General features: G+C 33.9%; 3 protein-coding genes across 4 annotated transcripts; 1 reads left to right on the forward strand and 2 right to left on the reverse strand.

Annotated features, from left to right (window-relative positions):
• Positions 1-906: 906 nt before the first annotated feature.
• On the reverse strand, positions 907-3,168 carry LOC105317439 (deoxyribose-phosphate aldolase). The gene is made up of 2 exons (XM_011414082.4): positions 2,926-3,168; positions 907-2,554 (listed from the first exon to the last, which is right to left on the reverse strand). The coding sequence occupies exons 1-2, from the start codon at positions 3,132-3,134 to the stop codon at positions 1,804-1,806; spliced, it is 960 nt and encodes a 319-aa protein (XP_011412384.3). The 5' UTR covers positions 3,135-3,168; the 3' UTR covers positions 907-1,803.
• A 229-nt stretch (positions 3,169-3,397) lies between these two features.
• Positions 3,398-6,941, forward strand: LOC105317465 (iron-sulfur cluster assembly 2 homolog, mitochondrial). Its single transcript, XM_011414108.4, has 4 exons — positions 3,398-3,557; positions 4,179-4,278; positions 4,828-4,943; positions 6,282-6,941. The coding sequence occupies exons 1-4, from the start codon at positions 3,400-3,402 to the stop codon at positions 6,451-6,453; spliced, it is 546 nt and encodes a 181-aa protein (XP_011412410.3). The 5' UTR covers positions 3,398-3,399; the 3' UTR covers positions 6,454-6,941.
• Positions 6,468-24,160, reverse strand: LOC105317448 (tRNA (32-2'-O)-methyltransferase regulator THADA). 2 transcript variants are annotated; one of them, XM_034468876.2, is made up of 34 exons: positions 24,036-24,160; positions 22,427-22,614; positions 22,081-22,252; positions 21,701-21,812; positions 21,089-21,252; positions 20,452-20,586; positions 20,121-20,241; positions 19,365-19,942; positions 18,885-18,994; positions 18,414-18,500; positions 18,077-18,275; positions 17,668-17,761; positions 17,248-17,418; positions 16,681-16,845; positions 16,104-16,213; positions 15,767-15,960; positions 15,280-15,467; positions 14,873-15,168; positions 14,553-14,684; positions 14,133-14,237; positions 13,839-13,949; positions 13,219-13,462; positions 12,803-13,040; positions 12,163-12,381; positions 10,886-11,084; positions 10,358-10,758; positions 9,222-9,392; positions 8,685-8,784; positions 8,541-8,573; positions 8,330-8,448; positions 7,973-8,054; positions 7,504-7,618; positions 6,947-7,101; positions 6,468-6,564 (listed from the first exon to the last, which is right to left on the reverse strand). In XM_034468876.2, the coding sequence occupies exons 2-34, from the start codon at positions 22,549-22,551 to the stop codon at positions 6,505-6,507; spliced, it is 5,505 nt and encodes a 1,834-aa protein (XP_034324767.2). In that variant the 5' UTR covers positions 22,552-22,614; positions 24,036-24,160; the 3' UTR covers positions 6,468-6,504. The 2 variants fall into 2 exon arrangements, with proteins under 2 accessions (XP_034324767.2, XP_034324768.2); XM_034468877.2 differs by having other exon boundaries at positions 24,040-24,107.
• Positions 24,161-24,219: the final 59 nt, after the last annotated feature.

The raw sequence follows: 24,219 nt of genomic DNA on the forward strand, positions 1-24,219 counted from the left end.
AAAGTAATATTAAAGTAAATTAAATTATTCATGTTCATTTTGTTATTTATTGCATGTGACTAACTTATGTGCAAGTTTCACCAGTGTTCAAGTTGAGATGCAGAGTTTACCAAGCAATAGAAATCTGACCACGACGGTTCATTGAATTTCGACGAGAAGGCGGCGCAGCGCATATACATCAACTTAGTGGGAAACACGGAAGAAGACCTTTAACCCACATGTCAAGTAATTGTTTAAACAAGAATCACACAATATAAAGGAGTCAAGAGCTTCATTTAATGGGATTTTTTTTTTACTTATGCATATTTTTAATTTTAACAATTAATACTACATTGAAAATTAGATTTGTATGCTTAAAACCAGCTTTTAACAATATGAAATAGATCAAACAGGTTTATGTCCCATTTCATTCACTCGCATTCTTTGTAAATAATTAGCTCAAAATAATGACCAATGCCTGGCCATAACCACCATCCCCCCCCCCCCAAAATAAAACCAAGAGGCCCACAGGCTTTGAGGGTCACCTGAGTACCACAGCCTATCGATGGACCATACATTCAGTTTATTCACCCCTGTTGTGGATGTAGATAAGATTTTCTAATATTGAATACGTTTTCACTATCTGGCTTTATGGTAACAACTGGCCTTGTAGTTTTCAACAAGTTAAAAATGTAAAATTGTTAACGGACGATGATGGATGAAGACCAATGGCAACGTCACCCAAGTGACTCAGTTTACTTAAAATTTTGAGCCAGGAAGGCGACCTTAGGACAACATTGCTAACCTGTATAAACAGCATACCTCTTCAATCCCTGATCTAAGTCAGCTTCCATCTCCAAACTGATTTAAATTGGACTGATCAGTGAACTATCTTGGAATGATAAAAATAAAAACCCAGGCAAAATAGACATTATTTTGATTTTATTTGCCATTAACTGAGGTCAAAACAAGTTTACATACAAATTCTAGAATACTTGTACTTGAAAACTTCTGTTGAAGAAATCTAGAAAAATATATAAACCATATAATATTCAATACATCGATCATTCTATATTGATCTATAATTTTATAAGGAAAACTGACTAGCAGTTATAAAGATATAGTAGTCAACAAACATGAATATCTTTTTCATTTTCTGATTGAACACATAACAATTTCACCTTTTACAATCATAGAAAAGAAATTAAACCTCAGACAAAAGCAATCTGTACATAAATATTTATCTATAAATGACTCAAAAATTAATCCTTAATATTCCATATATTCCATGGTTTTTAAATCAGAGAAATTATAAATATTTACTGACTTCATCAGGATTTCTGTAATTAAAACACATGGAAATATCAAAACCAGTACAGTGTACATAGATTGGAAATTTCAATATTCCTTTAAACTAAAATCAGATCATTTTTTAATTCTTACAACACAGGTTAAATAACATGCAAAAGTAACTCTCTCCAATAAAAAAAATTCCCTTCTAAAAAGACAATTTATGGGAAAACAAATAGTGTCCTTTGTAAAAAAAATTTTAAAATAAAAACAAATATAATATGACACTATTCTCTAGTTACTGGGGAAAAGGGAGAGATTGAGAACTACTGGTTCATTCGTTTCTAAATCAAATTTATCTTAATTGGTAGCAAGGAATTTTAACTACCAGTATGGTTATTAACAATCATAACAAAATCATTCCTGACATTTCCTTAATGACAGTAATACTGATTATCTAGCACTTTTAACAAACTACTGTCTTCAAGAAACAGATCCTTGGTAACTTTTCCCCTTCATATGCACTCATATCTGTTATGACATAGGGATTTCATGGGCAGCTGCGTATCTTCCATATACGAAATGGAACAGCTGTCTTTCGATATCGATCAGAAGAGCACTGGCTCCAATGCGAAACAAATGAGGGGACAACCATTCATCACCCAGCTCTTCTTTCATTAAGGACAGCCAAGTGCAAGCATCTTTAGCACTCCTTATTCCCCCTGCAGGTTTAAAGCCAACTTTGTATCCAGTCACTTGGTAAAACTCTCGTATAGCTCGAACCATTACAAGGGCCACTGGCAAAATAGCATTCACTCCCTCTTTTCCTGTAGATGTTTTGATGAAATCTGCTCCTGCCATCATACAAGCCATGCTTGCTTTGTAGATATTGACCATGGAGCCTAATTCACCGGTGGCCAATATGGTCTTCATGTGAGCCTCTCCACAAGCCTCCCTCATCATGCGGACTTCATCATACACACCCCTCCAGTTACCCTCCAAGGCAAACTGGCGATTGATGACAATGTCAATCTCTTTGGCCCCATCTGCTACTGCCATTTTTATTTCCTCTAGACGTGTTTTGAGGGGCACCTGTCCAGTAGGAAATCCTGTGGCTACTGAGGCCACCGGGATGTCAGGGCGATTTGCAGCTTTAAGGTATTTTACACAATCAGCTACTCGGTTGGGATACACACAAACTGCACCAACTGTAATACCCTCATTATCCATCTCCATGGCTTTAAGGATATCCTTACCGACAGGATGTGCTGCCTTAAAACACAACCTGAAATGAAATTATTCAACATGTGTCAGGTTTCTCTTTAATAAAAAATTTAACACAAGTTATAAAATCCTTGTGAAAACTCTTTCTGTAGATTGTTTCAGCAGAAGATACTGACATTTATAATCCATAACCTGGAGATTTGTAAACCATTTTCATAGTAAATTCAGTGCACATTCTAAAGTTTGATAAATTTATGAATATAAAACCTAAGGGTTGCAATAGATCAATTTGACCATTATGAACTTCTAAAATTTAACATGCATATTAAACTTGAACAGTCTCTTAACTTTCTATTTAAAATGGTGCATTAAAAGCCGAGAGCAAGCAATTCAAATTACAATGCTTTACACAGGTAAGCTAATAATGATAACCTGGACACATTTGATGGAGTATCGTCCCCTGCCAAAGTTGTAAGATCAATGCATGTGGCAGCCCGCAGTAACCATGCAGCTTGCCATTGCTTCTTTACTGTTCTTCGAGTCCCTAGAGTTTCTGCTCTGCGCTTGACAGCAGGTAAATTGACGTGGATATTATCAAACCAGCTTGAATCGTACTCCACTCCAGGATTTCTGGCCGACATGTTTAGTTGTGTTCAGCTATATGTGACAAACTGAACGCTCACAATTTTAATTCGTATTGACAAGTGCTTTGAACGATAGAGCCGGATGCCAGCCATTTAGAGTTATGTCATTATATTACATAATACTTGAGAGGGGTCAGGTATGTTACACTGTTCTAGAGAATTCTTAATCGAAAATCACAATTTACAGAAATTTCTGATGTCTTTCATATAGACAACTGAACGATCCCTAACTCTATCACGGGTGCGTTTGAAATGCACTTCGATGACGTTGAGGGCGAAGAACTGTTTCGACGCAGATTTCTTTTCGTCCTGTCGTTTTTCGCTTCTGATTATTTTAAAGATAATTTTAATGGAATCATTAAGGAAGATTGGTCTATTACAGAAGACAAGCCAAGCTATTCTGCGTCAATGTTTCAAAAGGTAGGACTTGCTGTGTATAAGTGTCAATGAACAGAAAACGAGTGATGGAAAATTTAGGTTATTTCTGCTGTCAAATGACCTGCAGACGAAATGAGCGACGCGCTGCTCTGTTGTTGAATTGATTAATTTATGGAGACCATAAACCTTATATACTGATGTATTATTACTAAGAAACGTTCCAGTGGAACATGATTTGTCGATTGTGCTACTGGTATCAGAATATCCATAGTTTATAATTATGCAAGCCATTTTCACATGACATCAGCTGCAGATGAATAGATACAAGTCAATAAGGACTGTTTGATTGCTTTTTGAGTTTGTTTGTTAAATAAAAGATTTTATTTTTACACAAGGAAACTCGCCTTTTTTATCATTTCATAACGCTTTTGTCAATAGTACTATCGACCAACATCATTTGGCGTGATGATGTCACTGCATGTGTTCAGCATCAAGAAAACTACTGTGACATCAGTCACATCAATATTTTGCCGCTTTGCATAATATAATTTATAGTGATTTTTTAGATTGATTTTCATGATGATGAAAATCCATTACTGTAAGGTTTTATAAAACATCTCTTTATTAACATGCAATACAGAGTGTAAATGGTTTGCATTTCAGACAAATAACATGGAGTGAAAGGCGCACTGTCCATTTAAGCCAGAGAAAACTGACAAGTAACGAAAAGGACTTGATTAGACTTAGTGATACCTGTGTGAAGGTAATGTAACAATTCTTAATTTGTTGTTAGTATGTAAACTATTTAAAACTTGGCAGTTGCATAATATGTTCTGAAATTCCTGAAATTTATCTTTAACTGTTCCCTTTTCTTTTGATTTGTGAATAGTAGCAGGGTTTGCCACAACACACTCTAATCCTGCTTTTACTCTCATTCAAAGAATAAGTATTCTATACGTATGACTCGTTAACATGTTTAACTGAATATGTTCAACCAAATTGAGTAAATACCTTACAAGTGCATTGTATCAATATACTGGTACATGTACAATAAGTAATATTTTGCAATGATCTTATTTTCGCTTTTTAAGCAATCACTTCTACATTGCAAAATATCCAATATGCAAAAATTGTATCCGAACTATTTGCTACAAGACTTTTTTAAATTGCTAAGGGTGACTGATGCAAAGAATATTTTCCCCCTTATCACAAATATTGTGACATGAAAAAAAATGGATATACTGCATTTCATTCCTGGTAACAATTTAAGGTTTCTACATTCTGAAATGATCCTATTTTAATGTACATGCAGAGACTAAAAGAAATTGCACAAGACAACTCCTATCTGAGAGTAATGGTGGATGGAGGGGGCTGCTCTGGGTTTCAATATAAGTTTGACATAGAGTCTAAAATCCATGAGGATGACAAGTAAGTAAATTAAATCCCAGAAAACAACAATCATTTTGTTATGTATTTCTACTGCTGAGTCCAGGCAATTTGACCCTGATTTTCTTTACTGACCATACTATTTGAAGATATGACTGAAAGCATTCTAATGTCTAAGTAAAGAACAGTTTGGCATGTAATAAATTTTATTTTGAGGCAACCTAATCAGTTTAAAACTAGAGATACTGTGAGCAAGCTCACAATTGATAACCCCCGCTTAGAAAAAATCATAACTCATGGATTTTTTTATTATAGAAAGTATTGGATGAATCTGTTTCACCGTCAATTTTCTATAAATAACAACCGCTCTATTTTTTAAATCTGTTAATGCTGATATGAGTACACAAACCAATTTCTATTATTTAATAAAATTCCATTTTATTTCAAGTTAACTGTTAATGCATGAGGACATTTGCATCCTCATGTTAACAAACATGACTCAAATCAAACGAAAATCCACATGTCAAGCAGCCATTTAATATAAACATTTTGAATTTTTCGTATACTAAGCCCGATTTTTTTCCATACATTCCCCCCCCCCCCTAAAAAAAATACATCCATGCAGGCCATTTTCAGAGAGGTGGGGATGAGAATCTAAAAAATAATTTTATGTGGCCTGAGACAAGCAAGCTTTGTGTCAAATTTTAGTTTCTAATTTCCAATATTACAAGACGACACATTAAGCATTTTTTAAACAATGACCTTTAACTTCCTCAATTGACCTTGGATCAAGGTCATGACACACCCTTAGGTCATAAGCAATCTTTATGTGAATTAAAAACTTCCAATATTTGTCCATAAGAAAGATATAGACCGGACACGAATTTTGCACTTTTTCTGCAAATGACCTTGACCTTGCCCAAATAACCTTGGTTCACAGTCATGACACACCCTTACGTCATCAGCAATCTTTGTGTGAAGTAAGATCTTCCAGTGTTTCTCTATAAGAAAGATACGGACCGGACAAGAATTTTGCACAGACAGACGGACGGACAGACAAGGTAATTCCTATATACCCCCCCCCCCCCAACTTCGTTTGCTGGGGGTATAATAAATCAACAAGAGGCCATGGTATTCTACTTAAAGAAATTTTGGTACGGATGCACTTGAAATTAAAAAGTGCATGTTTTCTGTATAATTGTATGCCCTACAGTTTTTCAACCTAAATTTACCATTTGACATAAAAATGATTTTGGTGTAGATTTTGAATAATAAATATTCAATGTAAAATTTGTTTTGTAAGTGATATTTGAAATGTAATGTACTTGTAAATACATGTACATGTATTTGTTGATAACAATTGCCCCTTTTCTATTGTAGGGTATTTGAAAAAGATGGTGTGAAAATAGCTATTGATGTTGACTCCCTGGAATTCCTCAAAGGTTCTACCATTGACTATCACGAAGAACTCATTCGTAGTGCCTTCAGAGTTATCGATAATCCTAAAGCTGAACAGGGATGCTCTTGTGGTGCCTCATTCTCGATCAAGTGAAAAAAATAACACCATTCAACAGCAACAGCATTTATTGAGATGTCTGCATGATTAAATTAGACAGATTGTATTCCTCAGAAAGCTTGGAACAGCCCATGGTATCTTCTTGTTCTGAGGAAGAAAAGAAACAATAATCTGTGATACATATTATGAGTTAAACAAAGTTAATAAAGGATTAGCTTAAGTCGAAGGGGCATTACAAAATTCACTCTTCTGCAGACACACAAGATTTGTCATGACTTATTACGACTTATAAATTATTATAATGATATGCAACAGAATGTGTATTTTTGCAAGCTATTCATTATTCCTAATTAAGGAATAGCTTGCAGTGTCTTTTAAATATAAGAAATTAAAAAAATTACATTATCAGATAATGCAGATATTCAGATAAAAGCCTTCAAATGGTACCATGTACTTGTATGTGTGTCATGATTTTCACACACAACGTTTGTTTTGTTTTGAAATAAAAGTTTAAAAACATTGAACATACTGTCATAATGTTATTGTATCCAGCATTCATCTGAGAGATGTTCTCCTCACTGAGGCAGGCGGGCTTCTCATCTAGCAACAGTTGAACTGTGAGCAATAACTGCACAACTGTCCTCAAGTTAGCTGGCTCACATACATCATTGATCACTGAAGAATCTGTCACAAAACCATGGAAAGTGACTATCATACCACTAAGGAAGCTGGGTGGTCAACTAATTAACAATCAGATCTACCTTTAATTTTAGATGTGATTTTATAAAGCTATAAACTATTATTTAGTAAAAAATTTAATATAATTCTAAAATATGAATATTTTTCTAAATATTTATCCAGAGTTCTTCTAAAGGAAACTAACAAAGTCTAAAAATGACCACAACCATCCAGCCTTCTTTAATTGCTGTGTTTAGAAATCTCAATGTACTCATAAGAATTATCAAAGAGAATCATAATAACTATGTACATGTAATATGAGATAAAATTGCAATAGTCTCACACACAACTATTTTAGCATACCAGTAGCCTTGATAAAGCAATAACCACACTAAAGTTATAACATACCAAGTTGGTTTAGATATGCTTCTACAAACTGAAGATCCTGCACTATATCCTGTACATTTATCCCCTGCATATAGGAATGTGTCACTTCATTGGTGTTGCCCAAAGCCAACAGTTTCTGTGGTAGAAAACAACACAATAAAGTAAATAGTAAAAGAGGACCATGGGTCACAATACCCAGCTGAATAGTATGGACCTGATTCATACACATTCATTTGTTTATATAATCTTACATTATCTTCCATGTGATCTAAATACCAACAGTACTGTATATGTACCCCGTATAAGCAATGAAGGCCCTATGCTTTCATCAGTGTTATAAAAAAAATCCTTCAATTGTAAGACAATTTTGACTACTTGTATCCTCCATTTCTAAATTGAGAAGAAAATGTAAATGGTCTCAGACAAAATAAGCTTTATAGCTGGGCAAGTTAAATTAAATTATGACAATAAAATTTAATTTTGAACATACCTGTAACATTTGGAACAAATACCCAGCATTAAAGATGGCCTCCGAATAGAAACTATTGTCTTCTGCTTCATACAACTGTTTACTACAGACAAACACACAAACAAGATAATACAAATGTTGAACCTGTTAGAGGCATAAAAATGTTCCATAAGAAGAAATATTTTAAACAGTTAAAGTATATCATTAATTGCAAGACTTCAGTTGTCTATGATCAGGGCTGTTTTCCTGAAGCAAAGAGCATTTTTCATGACATACACAAACCAACCAACATACCAGTATGTTATTTGTAATATGAAAATGAACAAGAAAATATATGTGCATGTAGTAGTAGAAAAAAAATATCAGTCAAAAATGTACCCCTTTTGTGGTTTCACAGACAACTGGAGAACACTCCCAGGCTGGTAGAGTTTAAGAAATGCTTCCCTCACAACTTCTGATGACCACCAGAAATGGCCGCTGAAATAACTGATCCATTCCTGTAATAAGAAATGCACACAATATTGAAAGGATTCAACCAATGAAGAGGAAGGGTTTGAAATTTGAAAACTATGTCTGACTTGATACTTACTTGTAAACAAATATTGCATTGCAATGATGCATACTACAAATGGAAAGAAAAATAATGTTATGTGGTGTCAATATTCATCACTTACAAAAGAATAAAATGACCTAAAATACAAGCATCAAAATAAAACAGATTCCACATTGATACCTGGTTGAATTCCTGAGAGAGTGAGGCAATGAAGTTTGCGGCATGTACTCTTACATCGGTGTCATCATCTTGCACCAGGTTCCAGACACAGAAAAACAACCTGTTAGAAAAGACAGCATGTACATGTATTTTTATGTTTTACCGAATCACTAGCAGTTCTATATTGGGATATTTTTTTTCTTAGTTCTTACTTATTTGAAATCATGCATGTCTGTTGTATGTTGATGATTACGAATAATTTTCTTAGAATTTGAATCTCCAGTTATGGTAACTATGACATGCACAGACCCAAAATTCTTCCCTTGGGCATAGGGGAGGAACAATGATAATATTTGGAACTTTTGGTAAATTTGTTATGGGAATAATGAAATTGGACCCCCTAACCCCCTTTCGATGCATGCATGCATTACTGGAATGCCATTATGTAAAAAGTTTTACAAATTAACCCCCGTGTCTAAATTAAAGGTGATCATGGTAATGAGACAACTACACTGTCTTTACAAAAGTTTGGTATCAAAGTTGTTTTTCAAAACATACTTGATAACAGAAGACAAGAATAGTTCCCCTTTCCTCTGTTGGCTCAACCTCAGAACAGCCTGTCCAAAAATCGCCAGACAGTGACAGACAGCTTGCTTGCAGCGGTCAACACTTCTGCTGATTTGGTACATGGCATCACAGATTAACAGAACATCCTGGTCATCAACCTCCCTACATTAAGAAGCAAATTAGTATTACCTACATTTGGTATTACATTAGTATAAAACAGTAAAAATCAATTCCATATTCAGTATACTGAGAGGAGAGTAAAATGTACATGTACCGTTATCTATAATAATGACAAATTTTGATATTTGACTACATTTGAAATTAGATATCTTGAACACTGATATCTCGAATACAATGGATATGTCGAAGTGATTTGTAAGTCCCAACCACTTATTTTATAAGTATTTTACCCTCAATATCTCAAATACTCGGATATCATGAAGTTTTAAAACAGTCCCTTCTAGTTTGAGATAACAAAGATTTATTGTAGATGAAAATGATTTACAGTATATAAGGATATTAAATAAGGAATAAGAAATCATTCTTTGAGTATTATGAGGTGATAATTTCGGTCGGGGCGTAATCAAATCCAATAAAGCCCGAAGGGCTTTATGATAGATTTGATCACACCCCAACCGAAATTATCACCTAATAATATTCAAAGAATGATTCCTTATTACTTATATTTAAATAATTTTAAGCCATTGTACGATTAAAAATTTAAATATAAATAAGCAAACCCAGCTGGCGCTCCAATTTGACGTTATGGGTTATATAGTACAAAATTGATATGTATGTTATCACAGGCAAAGACACTCAAAAATGTAAAATTTAATATACATCTTTATTAAAAGGTTGCAAATTTTTCTTTACCGGTATTCTAAATTTCGTAGATAAAGTGATTGTTCAAATACCATTCTTTAGATTTCAAAAATAATTTTAAACAATCGTCAAAATTTGTGCATATTTACTTCACCAAGTAACAGCTAAAAAATCCTATTCTTAAAATACTCTGATCCAGAATTAGATGTATAGTACTCTAGCCCTGTTCTGTGATTGATCTAGATTTTTCTATGAGTATCGAAAGTGGTCATTATTCACTCGTTGATTCTATGAATGTTTCTTACCTTGTCTGCTCATTAAGAATACAAGCATCCAGATACACACTCCCTAACTCTAACACCCCTGTGCTCAGAACCCCACGATCCAAGATTCTGTGTTTGTTTTGTTGCCAGATCTCTTTCAACAGACCAAGATCAGATTTGTTCATTGTCCTTTGCTTCATGTATAATGCTGTCATACAGGAAAGAAGAGCACTCTTCAAGGGGGGATAATTCTCTGCCTGTGTGCACTTCAATAGCTGTGGGAAAGTCTCAGAAATCTTGTCTTCTCTGATTAGAGTGGTGATGGCTTCAATCACAAAGAGCTTCACATCAGCATCCACCTCCCGCGACATCAGCATTTCCACACACAGCGAGTAATGTCCATATTGTATCAAACAATCCACAGAGGCTTTCTCTGTTAATGGCTTTAAAACAATTAAAACAAAATCAGTCAATGCCACAGAACATATATACAAAATACGAAAATAATGTAAAAATTGTAAAATTACGTGTATATCTTAATTATATCTGTATTTGTTTTCATAATTATACCTTTGGCATCTTTTGTTCTTTCCTATGTGCATCTGAGCACAACTGTTTCCCTGTGCTAAGTATTTTGCTTTTTGTTGTCTGGTTTGTTTTGTCAATCAGACAGCACAACAGATGAACATACTGGGCTGATACTAAGTCTGGTAGTCCGGCCACTGAGCTCTGAATATTCAATAAGGTGTTTGTAACTTCCTCAGGTATTCTGAAAATAGAATGCTTTGTGTATTGGCTTGTGTATTGGATGGTAACCATTCAGCCTGGCATTGATTTATAAATGACCTTTAAATTACTAATATTTAGCTCTGACCTTGACATTTAAGGTCACCAACACTATATTTTATCATGTATAGTTCAACCATAAAAACTGAGAGAGGTTTTAGATATAAAAAAAAACACCCCATAATATCAAAAGCTGCTTTGATTACTGTAATGTTCTGATTAGATCATACATGTATATCGATTTATGATGTATGCTTAAGAAAATTCATAAACACAAGAACTTTATAAACATTTATTTTATGAGACTACCAAGTGCAACTGTTTCAATTAATTGTGATTACCGGTACAGTTACTGCTGACAGTAATAGGGTTCAACTGAATATTTTGACCAGTGAATTGTATAGCTGATTTCTAATGCACACAAAAACAAAGAGACGTTTTTAAACACTTATGCCCCCCTCCCTTGGAAACATCTGTGAAGAAAATGAACCTAAACTGCAAATACCCCGTAATTGAAATTTATCTCAGTCTATTGAAAAAAATGCTTGATTGTACCCAAAATTACAGTTGAACTAGATATCATTTTTGAATAATCTGTATACCAAATTTCATTTCATTACGTACAACCTCTGCAAAGAAAATGAACAGAAAATGAAAATAATTGGAATTTTTTTACATCCTAGGGGCATAATTCTGTCGAAAATTGTTCGATCATACCCAAAATTGAACTTGACCTAGATATTACAATGTATTATGATAAAACTGTATACCAAATTTCATTTCAATATGTGCATCCTCTGCAAAGAAAATTAATGAACAGAAACTGTTGGTGGAACGACTGACCAACCAACCAACAGCAGCAAAGCTTTCTTTAAAGAGGGGCATAATAAGTTCTCAAAAAAAATAATAGCAATCTGAAGAAAACTGTATGAAATGAACATTGTATAAAAGCTCTTTTAAAAGCTCTATTATTTTAAGTGGATGATTTAAATTGATAATTCACTAAATTATTTACATGTGGCTTTGTGCTACAAGTATTTGAGATTAAATATCCTACATACTCATTGCAACTGTTGATTAGCATCTCCACAGAAACCAGAGCTCCATGGATGAAGTTACTTTCGTTGGATTGCTTTAGTTCTGATAGCAGTTCTTTTGCTGTGTTCACGGTGATTTTCTGTGGAACCAAGGAGACATAGGCAGCAGCAGACAGCTGGCGTAGGTAGTACACAGGACTTCTCAACAAGGTCTTCACAAAACTCCTCAGAGGTAAGGCCTCACTGTCACAAATATAAGACAGTATTATATACATGAACATACAATATCAAACATGATATCTTAAAAAGATGACACATATTATTACTGTAAAAAATGTTGGCATTCTGACCATTATAGTTTATAGTGATTATTTCAATTAATATGAAAGTATATTGTGGTGACATTTTGTTTTTACCATCAGTCTGTACATATATAATAACTTGTAAGCGTTGCTAAAGATCTGATATATGCTGATGCATAATAAACAAAAATGGCTGCTCTATATAAGCATTTATAAAGGTTTTCAACACATCATTGTCATAGAATTTCCTATTAGTTGCCCAAGTAATGGTCAATATTTTGGTACTTTATCTTCTCATAAATTGCATGTAGACTGTACATATACCTATATAAATTAATCATTATTATGAATAAATTAATTACCTTGATTCACTTTCTTGATCGAGTCTACCCATGTTTGACAGAATTGTAAGAACTGGAAACAGGGATGGATGGAGGGAATCTATGGCAGTTATCTCCCTTTGCAGTGCATTTTCCAGACTTTGGAGGAGAAAAGGGACCAATTCTGGGTAATGAGCAGATAACTCTGACAGAGACTTGGTGTTGCATGCCTGGCTTCCAATTATCTTCTTTTGACCAAAAAGTCTGGTCATCAAAACACCTATAAGTAAAAATATATTGTTTTCAACCAGTGTACTTGATAAATATCTTCTTATCTATGATTTATAAAATAAAGTAAGGGCACCACAAAGTAGTGCATTGGTGTATTACTATGCTACAACTTTTAATTGTGTGTTTATACAGTACCATTTGATGTATTCATATAAGATAATACATACTAAACAATCGTGTTGCTGCATTCCTGATGGACCAAGCAGGAGACCCAAACTGCTCCACTACCAGGATCACAGCTTTCCCGATGAACTGCATGAGTGCCTCGTGTAAGCCAGAGTCTCCGTACAGACATTTCAAGATGTTCAGAGCATGAACCTGAGGCAGATCATGTCGGTCGTCTATGCTCTTGTCTAAAGGAAGCTCTGCCATATTGAACAGACCCTCCAAGGCTGTCCTCATCAATTCACTCTGTAACAATAATGTAACATCATAAAAAGTATAACAACTTTAGGCCTCCTCTCCCCAAATTTTTTATTGGTTTTTTCAAAATAAAATGTTGAAGGCAATGTACAGTATTTCATTTTTTATCCTTTTTTTAAACTTATAATAGAAATTTTGAGCTATTCCTCTTTTATTTATATGGCAATAAAATCAAAAAATTTGCAGAATTAGATCTGATGCAGCGGTGCATGAGAAACAAACCATCTTTGGTCTTAGAACAATGTATGATACATTTATGTATGCAGTACATTCATTTAGTAATATTCAGACAAAATGATTGAAGGGCAAATGCTCAAAGACACTACTAATGCACTGTTACAGAACAAAATGAGGGAGTCTCTACCTTTTTGGTGCGGCGTTCACAGGAGACAATAGACTGTATGATCACAGGCAGACCGGCCGATTTCCTGGTGGTAGATGTGGAGGATGCTTTCACTTTCAAGCTCTCCATTGACTGTGACCAACAAAGTGGATTTACATGTAAATTTTGTTAAATGTAAAAAACATACAAGTATAGTATGTCAGAACAGCAATCCTTTTGGTAATCTTAGTTTCAGATTTGAATTCATTTTTGTATGCAGTAAAAATATTATGACAAGTCTTAAACTTTTTTTTTTTGTTTCTTTTGAACACTTACTTCAGATAAGATCTTTTGTGGAATACATGTCAATTCTTTGTTACTTGTTTCAAACAGTGCTGAACAGAAGAGGATGAAAGCTGCTCTGCATCCTTCAATAACGCCCTGTAAGACATGAGAAAGGTGACCGATGTAATCCTGTTCTGCTCTTTATTGAATTGTAACTTCCTTCATTTCTTTTGTTAAATCTTGTTGAATATACCGTTACTCATTGTATGAAATTTATACAAGTCACAACAATAGGGATATATGTAATGTAAATTGTGTAGTACAGATTACTGCTTGAGCTATTTAGAGTGAAGTTCTTTTATACTGCAAACCAAAATATGTTTGCATAATTTTCTCCTCAGGCAAATACAGTTGGTTTAAAGTTGTCCTTAAGGATAAATAGTGAAAGTTCTACTGGCATTTAAGCCTTACCCTGTGTCTGCACTGAGTCAATACTCTAATGAAGGTGTCTCCTATAGACTGAACAATCTCAACCTTTGTGTCCATCTCATCTGAGAAGCTGATCATGACTTGCGATAGATGTCCCAAGCTAAGACAACTCTCCTGTTAATACAATTAATCGAATGTACATGTATATCATTTATATCACTTAAACAAAACATAAATAAACTTCAGTATATTTTCTTACTCTGTAATCTCTCAGAAGTAAAAGAATTTGAATTTAATTTGACTGATTACTTTCAAATACATGAAGTTTTTACAACTATCATATCCATATAATTGGGAAGTACCTTAATATTGACCCAGCACCATGACAGTAGATATTGGTGTTCCCCTGACAGGGCCTCAGTCTGACTATAGTCCTCCTCATTCTCCAGAATCAGGCTCTCCAATGCCTGCCCTATCTCTGCAAAGGAAGGACAGCCCTCGGACTCGGAGCCTCGGGCCATGATCCCTAACATGGTCTGGATGATCTGGGTGTTTAGCTGAACCAAAGAGAGATAATGCTCTTTGAAGTTTGCAATGGAGTCATGCTGCAGCAGTTGTGAACATTCTGTCAAACATCTTGTGATAGCTGTCACATAACCTAAAATAGAAGACATACATCCAAAGTCCTTATTCATCAAATTTAACTTACGGTAATCTAGGTTGAGAGCACAAAAGTTTGTATATAACTGGTTATGATAAGAATTCTAACCATGAATAGACACCGTCTTGGAAGCTTTCACAGGAGCATCTTGGGATTGGACCAGCATTTGTTTGACTTCTTTTAACAAGTCACAAAGGAAAGAATCAATTGGTCTTCCCATTTTCTCAGTCAATGTCAGGTCACAAGTACAGTGATCGGACTGTATAGAGAATTGCCATCCATTTTCTAATACACACCTAAAAAGGACAAAATTTAATTCCTACTAGTAAATGTAAAATAATGGAAGTTCAAAATTTCATACAATACAAAATTACCAAAAACCTTTTGTTTTTGTGCGAGAAATTTTTGCAAAGTTTGCAAGAGCCTCATCATTGCAAATATTTCTCATAGGGAACCAGTCCTCAAATATCTCTGGTACTTTTATTTCAGATAATTTACACATCATTTGTAAAATTAAGTCGCCGTAAAAAAAATAATGAATAAAGTTGGTGCATGCACAGTATTTAGAACTGCAGCTATCTATAGTCTGACTTACTTTGAGAAGACAAGTTTACAGAGAAGAGCCCCACTCTGACACTGATAAGGTTTAGGACTATTACTCAGTTGTAGAGCTTTAGTTAGCAGATGACACTCTGTGCTGCCATCAAAACCATCCCCTGAAGGCCCGGGACTACCATCCAGAGGCCAAGTAAAATACTCCAACAGCAGACTGCATGCCAGCTCCTGAATCTTTAATAGATAAGTCACCTTAGTATATTATGTGTTTATTTCTTTGAACTAGACTATTGCCATTTATTTTGATTCCATTTAATATTCACATATTACCAGTATGTACATATATCTAAGCAAAGTATTCTGGGAAGCTTGCTTACATCATCAGCTCCATCCAACATACATGTAATCAGTACTGTGTTGCTATGGCTACAAAAGAAATCCCACAATCCTTTTTCCTTCACATGCTGGTTCAATCTTTTGGTGCTTTCTTCAATAAGATAATAAATTTTACACATACATGTAAAATAAACATAAAAAGTTAATAAAAACTAAACATGAAAGAAAAATTCAATGCTATACATGTAGTGTAATATGTTATATACCATTGCAATTACATGTAAAACCTTGTTATCTTAAACTCAATAGAATGCTAAAAGACCTCTGAAATATCCAAAATTCTTGGTTAAATATACATGTTTGTATATAAAGAAATAGTGGTTGAGTCTTCCAATTCACTTCACATATCCATGGCATTCAAAATAATGATGTTCAAGATATCATAGTTTAACTGTATTCATATTTTACTGAATGTACAGTTTTTCCCTTAAATTACATGTAATTGTTACAAAGAATATCGTATCTACTTTAACATGAAGGACCAAAGAAAACAATCATTTCTAGCTGGTTTAACTTTGTGTATTTTCGTTTAGTCATACACATATACCTGGTACTAACCAGGTGTAAAGGACTTTCTTTGCTTGGCTTTCTCATTGTACTGAAACGTTTCATACAGAATGCCAAGGATTTCCAGACAGATCTTACGTCGCTGGTAGCAGGCCCCAGGGACAAGGTTATCAATGCACAGAGTGTGGAGCCACTCTACAAACTGTAGGGACACATCTAGAAAGAATAAATATTTCATAATCATTAAGTCACTATAACATCAATTATTAGACTATTTGTTTCAAGGTATGCAAAAAAATGGTAGGTAATGGAATTTAAATTGATAGTTTACTTTAAGCCAGGAAAAAATCACAGAAATATAATAAATTAAAATATGCCATTCACTTTTGTGCAATATAAACATTAAAGAGACATACAACATGAATGAAAATTACTTCCTGCTACTGGTAAACATCTATTTTACACAATATTTTCTACATATTACATTTATTTGAATTTAACTCAATCTTCTTTTAAAATACAAGTTTGTCATGACCAAATTTACTTAAATTTTCAAATTCATTATACTTTCAATAATTTTTTTTTTCTCTGAGACATTTTCAACAGCTTGATACTTACCGAGTAAATTTGAGTCTCCAGACTTGATGAGTGATATAGCTCCGTCCCTCACTCGCATCAAAAGTCTCTTCAGATGAGCCACTAGATGTTGTCTGAAAGGGGCAGAGTCTATCTTCAGATTCTGTGACAGAACTTCTCTCAGAAGTGTATCTTCTGTCTTTGATAGTGGTTCTGTAATGCAAGAGATTTCTCCAGTGTCTAAATTTATGTTGAACTTTATGTTTAACCAACCTCTAAACATTAGATTCATGTTTTCAGTATATATTAACGCAAAGTTTGAGAAATTAATTCAATCATATGTAATCTATTGATTAGAATACCTCTATGCATTAACTCATGGAGGAAATTGAGTCAATATTATCATCCAAAAAGAATAAAAAAAGATTTATACAATAATAACACACAATAATGTAGAATTACCTGCTTTTTTGTGAGAAACACACACAAGCCCTAAAGCTTCTGATCGAATTTCATCTTGATAGGAATACAATCCCTCTCTGATCAACTCTACATTCTATGAGGATAGAAGAAATATTCTGAGGTGAAGAAGACAATATGTTATATATTTAATACACATGTACACTTTCATTGCATAAGGCATTACATCAAAATATCCATTTTTTTTCTTCAAAATTTTCCATTTTTGGGAAAATGGTTACAAAAAAATCCCTATAGTAATGATTAATATGCCAGTCATTATGTGTTTTTTTGTCATCATTAGAAAACATAACTTGCTCTCACTTCTCTAGTATCCTGATTGACCCTGAGTTTCTGTCAACGTTTCCTTGCATAAATGAGATGTAATTACCATAATAAGAAAACAATTTACCTGCAATGCACAAACTTTTGTTGCTCGGATGACTTTTGACACACACAAATAGGCAAACAGAAGTCTAGATCTGTCTCCAGTTGTACATTTTTCCTTGGTAAGCAACTGCCCAAGTTTGCTTTGGATGTAACAACCCAAGTCTGGTGAAATCTTAGTTGTGGAGGGAATCCAATATTGGTTGATGTTGTTTCTCTGAAGCCTTGAGTATAATACATGTAAATAACAACACTTTTTCTGTTTGTGTAAAAGATAAAATGATAATATAATGGTATCAAATTAGAAATTTCTGGAAGCAATGCTTCAGACTTCATAACTGTTATTTCTCTTCATAGCTTACGTTTGGTCACTGAGCAGACCAGCTATAAGAGTTGACCACCACATTTCTTCCCACGATCTGATAAACTCTGTCTCCTCAGTTCGAGTCCTGGAAAAGAAGAAGTCCTTGTCAATGTACTGTACATAATATCTGATAATTGTGCTAAAGAACATTATAAATGACACAAGTGAAACTAGGTATTATAAATATGAACAATATGGTAATATAATCAAAATGGTGAATTTCGGATTACCATAGGTGACACATTTTAAGATAGGTTCAAGACTGGCTTGTTAACTAAATTGAGATAAATCTTTCCAATGCAGGAATATTGAAAAAATTAAATGTGCAATATGGTACAGGAATTGCATTTCACTGAATATGACTATACTTTTAATTCATGTCTGACTCCTTAAATATACTTATTCATATTATACATTGTAAATAAAACAAGAAGGAAAATGAATAATCCTATTTGTGGAAATCCAGTACCTCAAGTCTGCAACAAGGGCCTTGTACACATCTGCTGAGGCCGAGGCTAGGTAATTGGAGGTCAGACATTTCAGGAGCTCCTCTGGTAATGCAGGATATTCACGAATAATCTGAAGATCATCAGGTAAGAGATGAACTTATTTTTTACAATCATTGTGAGTCACATGTAATCATTAAACGTAGACAAATTAGAACATCCAACAACCCCCTGTAACCCCCCTAAAAATTAATGCCTGTACTAAAACCAAACTACTGAGTATGTCACACTTTTATCATTAATTTCAATGGTAATATTCAAAAGACCATTTTTCTATATTTATTAGAATTTGTTGACTTTTATATAGCCACAGCTCTATTTCACTTTGTAAATCAACATTTCAACATGAACTCAGGAAAATTAAAAGCAGAGAGAGAGAGAGAGAGAGAGAGAGAGAGAGAGAGAGAGAGAGAGAGAGAGAGAGAGAGAGAGAGAGCACTTACATAGTGAGATCCAACATAAGGTACCAGAGCTGATTTCACTTTATACTGGCCCTTTATATACCAAGGGACACTCTTAAGTTTCAGGAGAATAGAGGAATAGAAGGAGTCAGGATCTTTGGAACTCTTCCTATCTTTCTCTTTGTGAGCCATCTCCCACACTTCAAACAAATATTTCAGTGACCCGGTTGCTAATTCTGACACATCATCCACAGGGCTATCCCAGTTAAGCCTTACAATGTCCAAAGTTGTCCTCATTAAATAAGACTGTATGAAATCTTTACACTGGATGGCATCAGAGGAGATTAAGTGCAGAAACTTGCTAAACCAGATCTGAAGTAAGTTAAAGGCATGGTAGCGAATGGATATTGGTCCCATGCAGTACTCATGAACCACAGTAAACAGTTCAACACAAAATGGCACATATTCTTTTGAGTGGAATGCTAGACATTCATCACTGGAGCAAGCTAGCATTCCTTTCACCATGGCAATAGCTCCAAGCCTTTGCTGCAGCAATGAGTGTTCTTCGATTTCCCCCTCTGCCATCACCTCATTAAAGGAAGATACATGGGATCTGCTGCCTGCAGAGTATATAAATGGAGTTGTCTTGAATGTATTTATCAATTTTTAAAAATTTACCATCTGATAAAAAAGTTTACAGGCCAAATCACTCCCTGGAGCAAAATGGGCCAACCAGGTAAGTACATGTATTTTCCTTGCACCAACAAAAAAAGCATTGTGTTGTATTATAATATTTACCTTGAAATATATTACTGAATGCTGTCCAGAATTTGCGGATAGACAAGTGATTAGTTGGAGCTGATGCAAAAAATATCCCAATGGCTGTTCCAGATAACATTTTTACATCTGCAGAGAGTGTCTAGAAAAAAAAATTGTTGGATTAGAATATTCATACACTTACTTGTACCAGAAAATTTTTTTCTTTACACATGAACAAAGCATAACATGTGAACATAAAGGTAAAATTGTAAGGTAAAATGAATTCATTTGAAATCAGATTGACCACAACACAATTTTAAACATACATATCTTGGAAATAAACTAGTGGCAGAAAGTTTTGACAATATACCTCCTTGTCCAAAATCTGGAACAAACGGAGCAAGATTTGCTTTACAATTTGATGGTTGGGGTTATCTTCAGTTCCATCGTTCCAGGCTACAGCACAAGTAGTGGGTGAACAAGATTGGAAGAGTTGAAGAACAAACTAAATAACAGAATAACAGAAAATCATACATCTTTAACTCAATGAATCATGTGAGAGTTTTAAAAACATTTGATTTGTATGAATCTAGAAAACATAATACTATAGATATGATTGATCTTTGGATAATTTTAATGTTTTCTTCTAAAACAGACAATACACACACACACACATATAATCTCTAGAAAAAAAAATTATCATCTTCAGAAAACTCTTAAATATAGAGGTGCAAAGATTAACTACAGCAGTCAAAGATGGACCAATATCCCTCACCGGGCCTCTTTAGGATAAATGTAATGGTGATGATTACATGTATTAATCAGATGATGTCAGGTCAAGGTCATGACATCCTCAGATAATGAGAAACCTATGTGCTAAGTAGGAGCTCTTGATGTTTCTTTCGAAAGATAGAATGGACAGACAGATTGATTAATGGATACAATGTTTCCTAAATACACTGTACCCCCTAAACTTTGTTTGAATGGGTTGGGGTAAAATAACTGACCTTTACAACAGATGAAATAGTAAGAAAGTTTTCTATGCCAATCTCACTAGAGGCAATGGAATGTTGGACATCAGTGAGCTGCTGAAGAATCCATGTCAGAACTCCAGGCATATTCTGCTCTGCTGTGCCCCTTATAATTTCATTCTGCTCTAAAAGACATGATGCTGTAAAAGAGGAAGTCAGAAATTAAGTCATGGAAATGGTACTGAAAACTTGACATATGCTTTAAAAATCCTGTGATGTAACCAGTATTCATTTGATATCTGGATACATGCTGTTTAATAAGAAATCAAGTAATGTTAACAGTATTGAAAACTAGATTTAATGAAGTAAAAGAGAAAATGAGTACACTGGTACATTTAGAATTAATGTGACAAGATAAGTCTGTAGAGGGAAAAATATGGGACTGTTTACAGATCTTATAGACTACACCATGTTGATCATTGAGGTATAAGAACAATCAATGCATATATTTGGTAACAGGTCTTTGAGAACTGTAAATTGATTCATCTATCTTATTAAATTATTTACAGAAGTTAAACAGCTTCAAATGAAGGAAGAAATGTATCAGTCTTGCATAACCAATACATGACCCCATTTCAAATTATTTACCTGCAGTGAGATTTTGTACTGTTGGACGGGGATTATCAATGATTTCTCCCCAAAACTCTTGTAATTTTCCTTCAATTATTTTACCATGGTCTGGTTTCAATGGTACTAAAAACTGTGATAAAAGTAGAAATATTAACATTAATAATATCAAATATTAGTTTATTTCATAAAATGTGGGGTTTTTTACATAATAAAACCCATAAACTTTATTTGAATTGCATATAATCTTCAAATTTTAAATCTCTTTCTGATAGGACTTAATATCAGTGAAATGTGACTTGCAAGGGGACATTAAGTAGTGCAAATAAAAAATTAAGATAAAACAGCAGCCATCATGTTCACAATGAATTTGTACACATTAAGTAAATAAGTTTACAAACCTTTTCTAGAGCTCTGGCAAGTTTTATATTTTCAATACAGTGACAGTACAATCTAACGATGACAGTGATGAATTTTTGTACAACAGAATCGTCTACAGCTGTCTTATTTGTCAATATTTTCCCTTGCTGAACATCATCCAGATTCCGTAAAAGTTTATGGATATCATTTGTTCTATGATCAACAATATAAAATGATGACAATTGTATAAAGAATTATACCATATACAACACCTTTTTTCAACAGTTATAAAATCACATCCAATGATTAATTCTCAAATGGAAAGACTATTCACAGTAAAAATATGAGTCCAAATTACTTTAATATGACTGCAACAGCTTTTATTACCTGTAGTGTACTAAATTGCTAAAAAGTTGTTGAATTTTTTTGTGATTCTCCACTGGAAAGAGATGTATCCAGTCTGTTCCTTCAATTAGAGTTTTCAAATCAAATTTTGCTCCTACATCCATCATTGTAGTAGGTATCCTGCTACAGTGTTAGTCTGATAATTCTGGTATAGTAAATCAGCATAAGCCCTGAAGTCACAAAGAAAAACTAATTTAATATTCGGATATTTTATCGTTAAATTTACGAGGGTCAATCAAAAAATACGAAGACAATGTGGCTGTCTATCATATATTTTTAGTGAAAGTCATACTCAACAGATTAATCTGTGCACCAACACTTATGTTATTGATTTGCGAAGTTTTAGTCCATTTGATGAAACGGTATTTTTGTTACCCCTTTTTAAAAACAACATGTTTTGTCACCACGGCGCACGGTAACGTTCAAAACATAACGTCAAGATTAAACACGCACAGTTTATAGATATACCCCACCTTTATATCGCGCTTAGTCTCTTGTGCCTTTCTCCTTACAATTAAAAAATGGCACTGAACGACTTAACACCTTATTTGCACACATTTATTCAAGAATCATAAGTTAGTTCTTCAAATTTTTCATTTTCTAACCGTGTATCTCTTAGTGTACAGTAGTGATAACCCTGAACGTCGGTTGACGTTACTTATTTTTTGACCAAATATTTACAGATATTTTACTCTCTTTCGGACTGATTTATATTCAAAATACAATCACCACCACCTCCAATAAATTTATTACAGTTAAACACAAACTTGCATATAATTGTTGACTTATTTTATGTACCATTGAGTATTTTCACAGCTTGCATCGGCTTTTTCCTGAGTTAAATCCATTCTGTTTGTACTTCTCTTTGCGCCGTGACGTCCGGCGACGTCGATGTTTTTAGTCAATTCTAAAGAGGACTATCTGTCTTTAGTTACTAATATCTGTTTGACAAAACAATATATCCTGTCATTATTTGGTACATAGAATACCATGACTATACTTAATTTGCGGTTTCAATGTTATTTGGTTTTAAGCCCTATTCATAGAGATATTGCTTTTAACATTATATGGTTTATTGTTGACATAACACAAATATTGACCGTGCGCCGTGACCTTATTTTTGCAGGATTAGATTCTAAAGAATTCTTAGAAATAAAGGAATTTATTAAATTTTTTTCTTGCAAATTGTTTGAAACTATTGCTAAATTATGTCTTCCAAATTTAGTAATTATATGACGTTAAGTAACATAGCTATGACAAAAGTCTTCGTATTTTTTGATTGACCCTCGTATAAACATTGACCAAGTAATGCAGCAGTTGTCAGCAGGTGATTCAAACTAAAATTTCAAATTCACAATACATTCACTTTTTAGCCTCTGATGGTCAAACGAATAGGGTAAGGGGGTAGAATAAAAACTGAACTGAGAAAATTCGCGCTATTATTATGCTACTGTACTTCCAAACTGAGGGACCCTATATATAAACATCTTCACATGAAAGAACTCTGGGCACACTGTCTTTCTGTGTTTCTAATGCAATTAATGATTAGAAACCGAAACATTTACTTCAATACTAATAACTGAACACTCACGTACAGTCTTTCAATGAGCATCAACCCGAGTTATTTTCGCGCACATGTTGTTGTTTTGGTTTTCCATTATAGTCTCAAAACAAAATGAATATTTCACAAGTAGTATTTAATTAGATGATTTTTGTTACTAAACATTTATGTAAAAAACTGTTTGAATAAACTTCATGATATCTTTTATTATGAT

Source organism: Magallana gigas, chromosome 6 (assembly GCF_963853765.1).
Source record: "Magallana gigas chromosome 6, xbMagGiga1.1, whole genome shotgun sequence".
NCBI lineage: Eukaryota > Metazoa > Mollusca > Bivalvia > Ostreida > Ostreidae > Magallana > Magallana gigas.